This window comes from Meles meles, chromosome 1 (genome assembly GCF_922984935.1).
Source record: "Meles meles chromosome 1, mMelMel3.1 paternal haplotype, whole genome shotgun sequence".
NCBI lineage: Eukaryota > Metazoa > Chordata > Mammalia > Carnivora > Mustelidae > Meles > Meles meles.
Window position 1 is genome coordinate 120,011,617 of NC_060066.1, and position 15,629 is coordinate 120,027,245.

Sequence of the window (15,629 nt, forward strand, 5' to 3'; positions counted from 1 at the left end):
TGTGAGGTGATGGGCACTATACACAAGAAATGATTTAAGGGACATGGTGGATCTTGTACCTAAACCAGACAATTATCACATGTTAGATGACACACTAGACATCTACAAGTCCATCATTTTTAGTTATGACACGAGATGAAGAGATTAACATTACCAGAGTTCAGTGATTTGCATGTAATTGCCTATGAAAACAGAAGTCTCTTTGATAAATTACTCATGGGAAGGAAAAGAAGTATTCACTAGGTTACGGATGATCTTGAGTCATTTGACAGAAATCCCTTCCGCCTACAGTATTACCCAAAGTTAAGGTCCTGAGCAGGTACGTATGTTCCCATTAATAATGAGAAAGAACACGCAAAAACAGAAAGAAAGGTACAAATGAAATTTTATATCCCAATTTATACAACTGAAAAGGAACTCTCTGTAGTTCAAAAGTGAGGTGAAGGGGTGCCTGGGTGGCTCAGTGGGTTAAGGCCTCTGCCTTCGGCTCGGGTCATGGTCCCAGGGTCCTGGGATCGAGCCCCGCATCGGGTTCTCTGCTCAGCGGGGAGCCTGCTTCCTCCTCTCTCTCTCTGCCTGCCTCTCTGCCTACTTGAAATCTGTCTGTCAAATAAATAAATAAAAAATCTTTAAAAAAAAAAACAAAAAAACAAAAGTGAGGTGAACATGTAAAATATACATTTCATCTTTGCAAAAAGGCACAACAGCAATGATGTTATTCATCAAATAAGACAAGAATTCTGCAACAAAAATAAAATTAAAAAATACAAAAACCGGGCGCCTGGGTGGCTCAGTGGGTTAAGCCTCTGCCTTCAGCTCAGGTCATGATCTCAGGGTCCTGGGATCGAGGCCCGCACTGGGCTCTCTGCTCAGCAGGGAGCCTGCTTCCCCCCACCTCCGCCTGCCTCTCTGACTACTTGAAATCTCTCTCTGTCAAATAAATAAATAAAATATTAAAAAAAAATACAAAAACCCAGGGAATTAAAATCTTCAAAATAATTCAAAGGAAAAAAACTGTAAGTACAAACTATACCAAGAAAATGACAGAAGTGGAGAATACCATTATGGTTCTTTGGTTCTTACTAATGTTCTCTGAACACTGTTTCTGAAACATAACTACCACCTTTCAAAGCTCAACTCAAGTCCCACTTCTACCAAGTACTCTGACTCCTCTTCCTTCCCTACTGCACTTATTAACACACAGCACAATGAACACTTTAGCATACATGCCCTCTTTCTTAGCATATAATTTGTAGGTAAATTTAGAAAGTTGTAAAATTTTTTCAAATCAAGTTTTGATCACAACTTTAGATATGTGGTAGCTACCCTCCAAATCCTCTTAACAGAAAACCAGACACTTTTCATTTGGACACAGAGAGATCGTAGTACGTCTTACAGTGAGAAGAATAGGGGCACTTGGGTGGCTTGGTTGGTTGAGCATCTGCCTTTGGCTCAAGTTATAATCTCGGGGTCCTGGGATCGAACCACACGGGCTCCCTCCTCAGCAGGGAGTCTGCTTTTCCCTTTCCCACTCCAGTCGTGCCCTGTCTCTTTCTTTCTCTCTCAAATAAATAAATACAATCTTTAAAACAAATAGAAAAATACTTACATCTTCTGTGTCCTTAACCCGTAAAATCTGTTCCCTCAGGTCCTGTAAGTCATTAAACGTGGACTGAGCTGTAATAGAATATACTAGTGCAAACCCTTGGCCATTCTTCATATACAAATCCCTCATTGCTGTAAATTGTTCCTATAATAAAAAATGTACAATTATAAGTATGATTTCTTGAATGTACACTGGAATAATTTAAACCTGAATAATCATATATAAGCTACTGAATTTTTTCTTATATGTTCTCATGACAAGAATATAAGACCTACTACACAGTTTTTAGAAACTTTGAGGTAGATGTTCTTGTTCCCTACTTACACAACTAGAACAATGACAATGAACTAAGGAATTAGAAGGGAGATCTTAACCACCTTATCATGTTATACCGTGGTTTCTGTGTGGTTTAGAAAACCGTATATAATTCCTTTTTACATATAGATCCTAATTAATTAATTCTGACACTACTAAAGATGACCTCCAAGAAAGTGCTGTTAGAAAAGAGAAGTCCAAGTAGTGAATCCTGAGGCCCTCCAACATTAAGGCGTTGGAGAGATGAAGACAAATCAGGAAAGGAGACTTAGGAATAATCAATGATAGAGGGAGAAAACCAAGCAAGTGTTGGTTCCTGGATGCCGAAGGAATAAAATTTTACAGAGGATAGTGATCAACTGAGTTGGAGGTTGCTGAAAAGTCCAAGGGAGTTGAGGATACATTCAGAGGACTGATCATAATGATCAGGCCATGGATTTGAAGCTATGTGAAGAGGGGGTTAGGATATGAGGACAATCAAAGATGGTGGGATAAATGGACTGAAGGTTCCAGCGAAGCTTAAAGTATAAAAGGAAGTGACATAAAACAACAAGAGGTGAAGAACAGCATGCCTAAAAGTGAGATGAAGGCAGTATTCATATAGTCTGTTATTGGTAATCATACAGTCTACATAAGACCATGGGCAGGAATGGCTGGAGCAGTATGGAGGTCAAGAAGCTGGTAGGCTGAGGAAATGGATCATCTATAATATCCATACAGATTTTATTTGAATACTAAAATCACCAAGAATTCTGACTGAAGCAGTGATGAAGAGAGTGAGCAAAAATTTCAAGGAATGAGGAGTGATCTGGGACACAATTAATGAGGATCAACTACTTTCCAACCTTTATGGAAGGCCCTGGGGACACAGATAACTGAACAGGCAATTATGACCCAGTACATTGAGCACGAGGATGGGAGAATGACAAGATATTTAAGGGCCCAAAGGAAAGATCTCTATGGTAGGGAAGAAATTCCTTAATTTGGACAAGAAGAACAAAGACCTCGTCACACTTGTGGAGGTGATGAATGGAAAAAGGAGAAAAGTGCTCTTTAACTCTTGGCATATCTGGGAACGGAGGGGAATGACTGCTGATTCAGAAGCTCCAGAAATAGGGGGGTTGGGATGGCAAAAGGGGAGATATTTTGAGTCAACAGATAGAAGAAAGATGTAGTTCTAATGATCCCAAGCTTCCTACTGGAATCAAGATTTATTTTCCCACAAAAGAATGGAAAAATACAGTATCATTAGCACTACAACTGCTTCAGTCTACTTACATGCTTTTCTTATGACATGAAACTTTCTCATCATTTTTATAAAATTATGTGGAAAGTTTGTGCTAAATTTTAAACTTACAACATTAAAGAATACCATCTATTCTAAAGCTGACAATTACCCAACAGGTGAAGTCTACATATATGGAGAAAAAAAGAAAAATCACTTAACATGTGCATTTATGGCAGTATAACAGGAAATCATCAGTAATTAATAACAAAATTATCAAGGAGATGACAAATGAAGGCAACGAAAACACTTGGAGCTCATATATATATAACTATGTATCACTTGTGCCAAGGGATTTATAATCACTATCTCATTTGATCATTAGAAGCACCCTATGACATACTAATGTCATCATACAGTAGTCATTTAAAGTTGAGAAAAATGAGGCTCAAAATAATCCTAAATATTTTTGTCAGAAAACATGTATCTGTCAACAGCCCCTTGAGATGTTAAAATACTAATAAAAGGCAAAACCAAATTTGATAAAAATTAATGACTATGGTGCCAAGAGACAAACTCTTAACTAAAGAGACTCTTTAACTAAAGAAACTCTTAACTAAAGAGACAAACTCTTAACTAAAATCCTGGATTTAAAATACCCTTTTTTTAAAAATACCCTTTAAAATACCCTTTTTTAAAAATTTTAAAAATTAAAAATAAAAATTTTTAAAAAATTTTTAAAATTAAAAAAAAAATACCCGTCTTTAAAAAAAAAAAGCAGTGATAGGGTAATCCTTTCCCTCAATATAGAAAGAAGATAAGTAGATAACCCTACTTTTAGATAATTAGTTCTTAATCAGAACAATTACTTTTACTCAGAGGAATTATTCAGATGATAAAACCTGTTCACCAACTAAAATCTATCAGAAAAAGAGAAAACATCCTTACTGTTCCTGCTGTGTCCAGGATTTCGAGCATACACTGTTGGCAATCTACTTCAACTTGCTGTTGGGGAAGGAAGGAAAAATAAAGAGTAATATCAAAATCAAAACATCAGTCTAATTTCCTGCCACCTCTTCATTCCAAGTACCTATTAACAGCTACAAAGCCTTTTCTCTAGGAGTTTGCTATACTGGCTGAGATTTAACTTGGTACTATAATAAAGAACAGGAGGTCTCAAGCATGTTCTATTAATACTACGGAAGCCAGGACTGTTAATGCTGAATTTAAATATTTTCTGACCACTATAAACTGAGTAATGATTTTTGCTATTGTAAGACAATGGTCATAGCCTCTCATTTAAGAAAAACTGCAACAGGTATAGTTCTAACAGAAATAAAAAATGTAGCAAATTATGTATATATTATCTTCAAAGAAAACAAAGCACAAATGTAGTAAATAGTTCAAAATGCAGACAAAATTTTAAAGAAAATTCTGCCAATTTACCACATTCCAACTGCTAAAGTTTTACCAAAATATGCCCCAAATTAAATACACAGAAAAATTTTAAGAGATAAGGGGAATGCAGAGGTGCTCAAATGAGTAACACTGAACTCACACAGTCCTCAAGACTTTAAGAAAAAGGTATGTCTTTGGAAGAGCTATGTGCATTAGGTGAAATTTTATATTCTAAATTTATATTATATACTGAATTGTATCTCCCCAGTGTTTTATAAAGTAAGAGAAGGTTGGCCTAAAGTATCAACTATGAACCTTGTTGAACATTTTTAATAAAGAAGTAACCCAGAAAAGTGTCAAATCTTCAACATTCTAGGTACAGATCTGTTTGTAGTTACAGCTTTAGCCAGCAGCGTCTTGGGGGGCAATTTTAGTACTGCAACACTGCCTTCTAAAAATAAGCATACTGACGTAAGGACTATTTTCCATGCTTCTGTGTCAGCTCAGGGATCGCTGAGAAGCACCACCGGCAGTGCTACAAACCCACTGTGGCACCGCTTACAGGACTCCTGAGGTGACCCGCGCAATCAATCAGTAAGTGCGCATGCTCAAATGAATAATGAGTTAGGTCTGTAGTTTCTCCATGTACCTAGAAAACAATTTTATTTCCAATTTGCAGATAACAAAACTGCTCTGCCAGTATGGCTGGATGAGCTTATATAATTTAACAAAACTTATGACACCACTAAAGGTAATTCAACATCTAACGAAGCAATCCTTTCATATTTGTTGAAAGGTTTAATTCTCTGCCTCCCCCCTTAACATACTTGGGAAATAAAATCATGTAAATTCCTTGTAATGCTAGACTTATAACGAAATAAAATAGTATTTTTTGGTCAAGACTAATTTTTTTCTTTTGAATAATCTTTGTTTTAGAACTTTGGCATTAGAGTCACTATAAAACTGAGCAGAAAATACAGTGTTTCCATATACCCTTCTCCTACTCCCCACTAGCCTCTCCTACCATCAGCCTCCCACACCAGACTGGTACATGTATTACACTTAGTGAACCTACATAGAAACATCATTATCATGCAAAGCCCATAGTTTACTTTATGGGTTTACTCTTGGTGTTGTATATTCTATGGGCTGGGAAAATGTGTAATGACATGTATCTACCATTATAGTATCATACAGAACCCAATATCTAATTTCTTATAGTCTTAGGATATATAGTCTAAAATCTCTTAAAGTTATTATAAAACTAAACCAAAATAAAAACTTTTGGTCACTGGTTAACTTCGAGCATAAAAACAATCTTAATTTTCACAAATAGAGTTGTCAAAAATATACCTAGTCTACATTAAAAATACCCTCTACCAGGAGAATGTGTACACTAAAGAACAGATTACTAATCAGTAACAGAACATAGAGTTCTCTGTAGCTAAAAAGTATTTTATGAGAAATACTCTGTCTTGGTGAAACTTTTAAAAACAGTTACAGAAGATTTCCATCACTTTGCAAAAAAGATTTTTAAAAAGCAATTCTGTGGATCAAGTTTTAAAGTCCTAAGGAACTATTTGTAAGCACATGTACCACAAGTTTCACATTTTACCTTTCTGTAGGAATCTTCTATCGTTGGGTCATATTTTTCAACAAAAATTCCCTGAACAAACTGAACTGTCTAGAAAAAAAAAGCAGAGAAAAGTTAAGTACTTAAAAGAAAAATCAACTCTTCCATAATGCTAATTATACCATTATAAAATGATAAAGACTAAATGAAATTATGTGAAAATTCTGGGTAAACATGCAGATGTATGGTCTCATTGTTTTTCAATACAAGGATATACCCACACCTAAGAGGGCACACTGAGAAAGGAGATGGTCATGTTAAGGCTGTCAGCAATGCTGCAGCCAACTCCTACTGTGAAATAATTACTATATTGTTTCAAAACACAACAAAGACACAAATAAGGACACAGATCCTAATTAATGAAAATTTACTAGCATTTAAACTCCTAATACCTCTTTATGTATCTATAGTAACTTCTATTTCATGCTCTTAAAGGAATGAGACAAAAGGTTCTAAATCTTCCAAAATCTTAAAACAGTCTCATTGTGGGGGAAAAGAGAAAAGGAAATTAAAAAGTACCAAATTTACTAAATTTATAGTCATATCCAAGTTCCATGTTCTCCCTAGAAGTAGTTATTTTTCCCATCTGCCAGCTTAGATTCCAAATACACAACCTTTTTGCTTCTGAAGCCTTACTTTTTTCATTGGAAACACTGCTTATTCATCTTTTCCAGATTACCTACTTCTCCCTCTAAGATTTCAAAAACACAGACTTCACACTAGGTAGCTTATCATTTGGTAAATAAAAAGAAGCACTGAAGATGGTTGTGAAATACTGCCTGGACAGCTTTAAAATAGGGTCTGGTACACTGCCGCTTAAAAGTAAGGAAGGGTGGGATGCCTGGGTGGCTCCGTGGGTTAAGCCTCTACCTTTAGTCAGGTCATGATCCCAGGGTTCTGGGATGGAGCCCCACATCGGGCTCTCTGCTCGGCAGGGAGTCTGCTTCCCCCACCTCTCTGCCTGACTCTCTGCCTACTTGTGATCTCTCTCTGTTAAATAAATAAATAAAATGTTAAAAAAAAAAAAAAGTAAGGAAGGGTAAGAATGTGGACTAAGGTCACCTACACTTAAATTATGCCCCATTTTAGCTTGAGCTATATTGGAATATAGTAAACTTCAAACTTATTCTTCAAAGGGGACTCAGGATATAATTATACCAAAAACTTTAATCATTATTTTTATCAAAGATTTAATCACCTCAACATCTTAGTACTACGTAGAATTCAATCGTGGAAAACTTCCTAATATGCTTATACTAGAACAGAGGTTCTCAAAATGTGGTCCAGAGCAGATGTTTAGGAAAAAACCTACTGTCCTCATTATACCATGACATACTTGCTTTTCCATAAATTTACAGTGTTTTTCCAAAGAGTATATAACATATGCTATAGCCAGACACTAGACGCAGAAGCCAGTATGAGAATCTAAGTGTTTTCTATAAGCCCATTGTTAGAGACTAGCACAAATAAAGAGCAATCTCCCACCTTTCACACCCTTCTTCATAAAGCAAGCTTTCATTATTTCTCTGAATCTCATCTCAGTTCTCAGGGACATCTCATTCACTGATACCGACTTTTATTTTATAAAAGTCCTCCTCTACCTTCTTTACCTACTGTCCTTTCTGTGTTAAAATCAGAAACAGAGACAAGCCTGAAAATTCCCTGAGCAGATAAAACCAGTTTAGTCATGTAAACAAAGCTTAATTTAGCTTATTTAGCAAAGCTAAATTGACCTGGAGGTCATTTCTTGCTTACGCCTCTGGAAATCAAAAGCAAAACATACAGTTTCCCAAGGTTGATATGAGTAACCACTAACCAATTCTCTATTATTTAAAGAAAATTCTAACACGATAACCAGTCACTGAATAAAAGTCGCTGCTTTCTCACTCTATAAGCTGCTTTATTATAACAATATACCCCTGAGACTCATTCCATGTTCTGGTTTGAAGGTTCCCGGTTTACAAACTGTCTTTTTGGTGTGTGCACAATGAACTTACTAATTATTACTTCAATGATTCATTAATTTTAGTTCTGCTATTTCTTGAACTTTTGACACCTGTAACAATTACTCCCTTCCTCTCCAATATCACCATTGTCCTTTCCACCGGATTACTGCCTCCAACACACAAACCATTTGCTCTACCATCTCCCACCCAGAAATAAAAACTTCCCTTAACTCAACTATTCCTCCAGCTTCACCCCTCTCTCTCTGCTCCCTCTGATAATCAGACTTCTTCACCTGTCTACAATCGTGGCTCTGTTTCTTCAGCACTCACTTACTACACAACCTATCCCAGCATGGTTATGGCACTATCGCCTTACTGAAGCTTGCTTTTTTTTTTTTTTAATATTTTATTTATTTTTTATAAGTAGGCAGAGAGGCAGGCAGAGAGAGAGAGAGAAGAAGAAGCAGACCCCTGGCTGAGCAAAGAGCCTGATGCGGGACTCAATCCCAGGACCCTGAGATCATGACCTGAGCCGAAGGCAGAGGCTTTAACCCACTGAGCCACTCAGGTGCTGCCTGAAGCTTGCTTTTATCAAGTCCAGCTACCTCCATGTTTCTGTATCATCTCTTTCTTCTCTCCTTTACCTGCCTTCTGGGCAGTCAAGTAAAGATGCTTTCCTTACATTCAAGTATAAGATGTACTCTTCTATGCTGGATCCTTCAATCCTATCTACTCTTTAAAGGTTGAGAGGTATTCAGAGCTCAGTCCTGAGTTGTTCTTTCTCTAATCTCTCCCTAGACAACTTCACTTATTCCTATGGATTTTTTTTTTTTTTTTGAAAAGTTAATACCATGGGCATAGGACAAAAGACACAAAAGAGTATGCAGTGGTAACCAACCCTACCTATCACCTTTGTTCCCATTATCCAATTCTACCCCCAAGTAACCAGTATAGTTTATTTAACCTTGCAGAGATGGTCTCTACATTTTATACTATTTTATTTCTCATCCTCCCTTTTTCTTCGTTATCAAACGATCGTCTACACTGTGTGGTACCTTCTTGCCCCCTAAATAATACATCTTAGATATCACTATATATCAGTATATACAGAGATGCTGCATTCTTTTTAATAGTTATATATTATTCTACTCAAAATGTGTATTAAAAACTTACTTTTAACCAACCCTTACTGGTAGACATTTAGGTTGTTTCCAAACTCTTACCACTGTAAGGAATGTTGCAATCGATAACCTTGACCATGTTATTCTGTATATATGAACTTTCATGTGAAATTTCAAGAGACTTGCTGAATTAAGTTATATACATTTAATTTTTTAAGGTTTCCTTTTTTTTTTTTTAAATTTAAGTAATCTGTACACCCAGTGTGGGGCTCAAACTCACAACCCCAAGATCAAGAGTCGCATGCTCTTCCAAATGAGCCAGCCAGGTGCCCTGAATATATGCATCTAAAATGACAGATATTCTCATTCACCACAGAGGTACTAATTTACAGGTACTAATTTACAAGTAACATAATTCTCATGAAATTAAATACTGCTGATATATACATGTTGCCCCAAATCATATAAGTCTCTTTTAAGGTTATTATCTTGAGGAACTAATTACCTATTTGATGTATTGACTTTGACATCTCACATAACCAAATTTGACATGACTTTTGATTTTTACTTTCAGATCTGCTCATTCTCCAGTGTTTCGCTTTTACTTAAATGATCCATCCATACAATTAGAACTTTGGGAATCATCCTCAACAACTCCTTCTCTCCTAGTCCTCACACCAATCCAGAACCAAGTTATTTAATTCTCAAAACATCTACTCTTCTCTCCTTCACTGCCACAGCCCCAATATAGGGTTCCACAAACAATAATCTGGGGTTCAGCATTAACTCCCAACTGGTCTCCCGTGTCCACTCAGCTTGTCTTCTAAATCACTCCAAATTGAACAAAGTATTCTTTAAAACACGTATCTAATCCTGTCGACACCCCTCCCACCTCCCAGCCCCCGAAAAAAACAAAAACAAAAACACTTTCAATGGGTTCTCACAACATTAGGAGTAAGTGTCAAGTTCTTATATGGCTTTCAAGTCATGATGTGGTCCCTGCTTCTCACTTCATTTCCCTCTACTTGCATTCCAGTTCACTCATGCCACAGCACCTGGGACCCATTCTTAGTTGTTCAAATGCTAATCGAGGTGCATTTGTCATAGCAGTCTCTTAACAGTCTGTACTTTTCTTTCAAAATATCTCTTTCACAATTACAATGAGGTAGTTCTTCATTTAACTTTGTAATTATCGTATCTCTTCCACTACATGGTAAGCTCTGAGGGACTGTGACTGTTTTGTTCACTATTGTCTGACAGTATAGAAGCTCAATGAATATTTGCTAAATAAATACAGCATGTCTACAAAAAATAACTTCATTTCACTTAAGTCTAGGGTGGGAGTAGGGTAGGACTTACTCCACTAGTATCTGAAATAATCAGTATTCCCCCACTGGAATGTAAGTTCCTTAAGAAATGAGAACAATCTTATTCCTCTTTGAATTACAATCATAGAGTGCTTAGCACATGGTAGGCAGCCAGTAAATATTTGCTTAAGTGAAAGACTGAATGAGGCACCATTGTAAGCTATACATCTGTGGTTACTGAACGAATCTTTGTCCCCTTTGGGCCAAATACTAGGCATATAAAAAATACTGCCACCTTTTCTCACTAATGACTAAAAGTCTAAGACAAGCAAGTATCAATGTTCTTCTTGTATTATACTAATTAAGTTAGAGTTAGGTGGCTAACTTACCAGAGCAGACTTCCCCACGCCTCCTGAACCAAGGACCACTAGCTTGTACTCACGCATGATGTGGTCTGTTTAAATACTGACAATCTGGGGGGAAAAAACAAAAACCTAAAGATTAATAAACTTGCCAAGAATAGCCTAAGAATGTGCAACTGTTACATGAAATATATGATATATTTTGGTTTTTGTTTGCTTTTTCCCTTAAGGCTATTAAGGGGAACAGAGGAACAAAGTAAAACCATGCAGATTCTAAGATAAGTTTACAGAACCACTGCCAGGCATTTTAATTCATTAAAGACCATCTTTGACTAGGCATCAGTCATCCTTAGGGCCTGTTCATGTTACTTGTCAGAGTGTTTGACCAGAAAATAAGGTGATTAAAACTAGTAGTTGTCTTGGGGCACCTGGGTGGCTCAATGGGTTAAAACTAGTAGTTGTCTTAGAACTACAATCATGAACCCAATTCTTTACAAAGCTGTTGTTTAAATGACTTAACACACTTTTTTGAAAAGTTCACTCATTAGCATTAATGTATATGCTATTTTATTTACTTAAAATAACATATAGTAATTATATACTATTTTGTTCATTATACTATTATAGCTGAACCTTGTAAAATGTTACTTGAAAATTATTAGGATACGAAAGGGATATTAATGAAATTGCTAAAACTCTATAAGTAGGGATTAGCAATATGCTCCGTAAGGCCCAAATTGCTAGAAAGGCCAAAAAAAAAAAAAAAAGAAATACACACTTTATTTTTTATTTCCATAGTTATCTTAAAAGCTAATACAGCAGGTAAGAATTTCCAAAGGCCATGATGGAATAAGTACGAATGGACTTTCTATTCCACAGTAAACAGCTAAAACACCAGGAAAAAATAAGTGAAACAACTGTTTTCAGACATCTGACAATAAGCAGTATAGGAGGACTATGATCTCTAAGTGTTGCAACAAGATGAAGTGAGGCCTACACCTGCCGTGGCTTTATGTTTGGAGGAACTTTGCAGACCGTGGTACAGGGAGGAAGAACTCAAGCAGAGATCAAAATGTGCATCAGAGAAGAGGCAGATAAGCACAGAAAATTCCAGAAATCTGCACAGACGTTCACTTGAGTCTCTGGCCAAACATTAACAGAACATGCAGGATGAGACTTGATGACATAAAGGCAAAGAATAAATAGGGATCTATAAGCTGAACAATTCTAGGGTGCTGAGAAATAATTGGAAATTTTGGTCAGGAAAGTTCCCCTTGTTGAAAAACAGGCAGTTCTCTTGAAATCCCAGAAGATTCAGATTTCTTGAGAAGCTATGCAAGACAGAAGAAAACGGAGTATCTTTAATGCTTAAAGAAGGGATGCCTGGGTGGCTTAGTTGGCTAAGCATCAGACTCCTGATTTCTGTTAAGGTCATGATGTCAGGGTCTTAAGATTGAGCCCTGTGGGGGCACCTGGGTGGCTGGGTGGGTTAAAGCTTCTGCCTTCGGCTCAGGTCATGATCCCAGGGTCCTGGGATCGAGCCCCGCATCAGGCTCTCTGCTCCGCAGGGAGCCTGCTTCCTCCTCTCTCTCTGCCTGCCTCTCTACCTAGTTGTGATTTCTGTCTATCAAATAAATAAAATATTAAAAAAAAAAATTGAGCCCTGTGTTGGGCTCCGTGCTCAGTGTGGAGTCTGCTTCTCCCTCTCCCTCTGCTCCAGACCCCTACCCCCACGTCTCATGCATGCTCGTGCGTGCTCTCTCTCATAAATAAAATCTTTCAAAAAAAAAAAATGCTTAAAGAAAAAAATGGTCAATCTAGAATGCTAAATACAATGAATCTATCCTTCCAAAATGAAAGTAAAATAAAGCTTTTTTTCAGATAGAAAAGAAAGAGAGGGAGGGAGGAAAAGAAAATGAAACAAAAGAAGGAAAGAAGGGAGGAAGATGGAAAAGCTGGGGAAAAAATTTCATCAGTATCATTTAAAAAAAGCAAAGGAAGTTCTTCAGGTGGAAGAAAATGATAACAGATGGAAACTTGGATCTACATAAAGGAATGATGATTACAAAAGGAATTAAAAGTACCAGAAATGGTAAATAAGAGTAAATCTTCAAAAGCTTTTTGACTACTTAAAACAAAACTAATAATAATGTACTACAAGGTTTTACACCACAAACAGAAGTAACAGCACAATAATAGCACAGAAAAGGAAGGGGACTGGAAGCCTGTTGCTCAAGGTTCTTACAGTGTATTTGGAGTAGTATAATATTATTTGAAGATAAACTGTCATAAGCTGAAGATGCATGGTGTAAAACCCAGAGCAGACAGTGAAAAAAGACCGATTCATCAAAAAAACAAAAACAAAACAAACAAGCAAAAATACCCCAAAAAACAAAAACAAACCAGCAGAAAGAATAGAAAAAAAAGCAAAAAAGAAGAAAAGAGCAGGGGAGCAGAATTAAAGGCCAACCACACCATCATATTATATGTAAACCATTTATTACAATATTCCAACATTTCAATTCAAAGTCAAGATAAGAAAGCAAGACCAAACCATGTTGTCTTCACCAAGAAACAATCTTTAAGTAAAGATACAAGGAAAGTTAAAAGTAATATTTGTTGGTGACAAAGTCACAGTTGCTGCTAATATCACTACTGTGATTTGTTGCCTGCATTCAAAATAGAAACAAATACTAGAGGTTAAGGAAAAATAAAATTTTTTTTCTATAGAAATGTTCGGGACCCTAGATTTTGAATCCCTACCTACTCCAATCAGTTAGCATTTTGGTTATTCTAATCAAACTCAAACTTTTTGGTTTCACATCTTCTTTATAATCTTTTACATTCTTTGGAGTTCACATTTACATGGATTCTCAGGAATGGATATTGGAATTTTTCCGAATACTTTTCCTGCATCTATTAGTATTACATGGTTTCTCTTTTTTCCCCACCAATATGTCTGCTTTTTCCACTTCTATTCAACACTGTTCTAAGCTAGTTATAGTAGGGTCTATCCTATGCAAAAGGAAGAAGTAAAATTGTCTTTATTCACAGAAAACATGATCCCATATGTACAATACACATAAAAGCTACCAGACTAATAGGTGAATATTTCAGGATAAAAGGTTAGTACAAAAAAGAAAAAATAATAATAACTATTTTATTTGTATATGCTGGCAAAGAACTGAAAAGTGTAATTTAAAAAATACCTTTTAAAAAATACCTTTTAATACAAAAAAATACAATTTACAATAGTATCCAATAAAAAATAAAATACTTAAAAGATGAATTTAATAGAGTATGTGCAAGGCTTATATACTGAAACTACAAAACATGGCTTAAGAGAAATTAAGGACATAGTAATTAGAGAGACATGCCGTATTATATTAAGATATGTCCATAATATTGTTAAGATGTCAATTCTCTCCAAGCTAGGTCTACAGATTCAATGCAATCCTAATCAGAAGGTTTCTTTTTTGTAAAAAGGGACAAGATGACTTTAACATTTTTTTGAAAATGCAAATAACTTAGTATAGAGTTCTGAAAAAGAAAAAGTGTTACATTACCTGATTTTAAGACCTAAAACTACAGTAATAAAGATATTGTTACACTGTCAAAAAGGCAAACAGATCAGTGACACCAAATTAAGTCCAGAAATAAAACCACATATATATCTTCAGTTCAGTTTTGATAAAGGGACTGTCATATCCATCCTGGTCTCCTGGTATTCATAACTTACACTGCTCACTCTCAGTTTTCATATATCTTGTGTAGTTTCTTCCTAAGATTGGGTGTGTGACCACATATGCCAATAGAATATGGCAGAAGTGACCATATGTGACCTCCTTTAAAAGGCACTGCAGCTTGTACCATGGTTTCTGGTTAGCACACTTTACCAAACATGTGAATAAGCCCCCTTCAGAAGTATATTAGTTAAGCTTTTTTTTTTTTTTAAGGTTTTATTTATTTATTTGAGAGAGAGCATGAGAGTGGAGAAGGTCAGAGGGAGAAGCAGACTTCCCATGGAGCTGCGAGCCCAATGTGGGACCCGATCCCGGGACTCCAGGATCATGACCTGAGCTGAAGGCAGTCGCTTAACCAACTGAACCACCCAGGCGCCCATTAGTCAAGCTTTTAATTCAGAGGACTACAGTCTCCGGAGACCATGAGCCAGAACGTTCCAGTCACGCCACTCCCAAAAGGCTGGTCCACAGAAACTGACAATAAATGATGAATATTGCTTTAAGCCCAGAAAGAATTGTGTTAATCTGTCACATAGGAATAGACTGTTTAAGATAGGGCAAAAGTAATTCAGTATGTAAAAGACAGTTGTTGTTGTTTTTTTAACAAGTCAAGCTAGAAGAAAAATGAACTTCAACTCTTATTTTTGTTCATAATAGCCAAAATCTAGAAACAACCCAAGTATCCACCAAGAAATGAATGGATAAATTGTGGTATACCGAATCAAGGGACTTATTAAAAAAAAAAAAAAGAATAAACTACTGACAGATTCAACAAGATGATGAATCCCCCAAAAACACTCAGCAAAATACACAAAAGAGCAAGCACTATATGATTCCACTTATATAATGTAACTCTAGAAAAGACAAAACTAAGTTACAGTGCCAGAGAGTTACTTGGGGCCAGTGGTGGGACAGGAGTGATGACTATAGAGGAGCATAAAGGAATTTTTCTGGGTGATGGAAATGATCTGTA

At 36.3% G+C, this 15,629-nt stretch overlaps 1 protein-coding gene across 2 annotated transcripts in view; it reads right to left on the bottom strand.

Annotated features, from left to right (window-relative positions):
* The window catches only part of RAP1A (RAP1A, member of RAS oncogene family), a 76,618-nt gene that overhangs the window by 9,877 nt on the left and 51,112 nt on the right, over positions 1 to 15,629 (bottom strand). For both annotated transcript variants that reach the window (XM_046005764.1, XM_046005756.1), the window contains 4 exons: positions 10,941 to 11,024; positions 6,160 to 6,228; positions 4,095 to 4,151; positions 1,610 to 1,750 (listed from right to left, as the gene is read on the bottom strand). In XM_046005764.1, coding sequence (XP_045861720.1) covers positions 1,610 to 1,750; positions 4,095 to 4,151; positions 6,160 to 6,228; positions 10,941 to 10,997 — 324 coding nt within the window. In that variant the 5' untranslated portion in view covers positions 10,998 to 11,024. The remainder of the gene's footprint in view (positions 1 to 1,609; positions 1,751 to 4,094; positions 4,152 to 6,159; positions 6,229 to 10,940; positions 11,025 to 15,629) is intronic.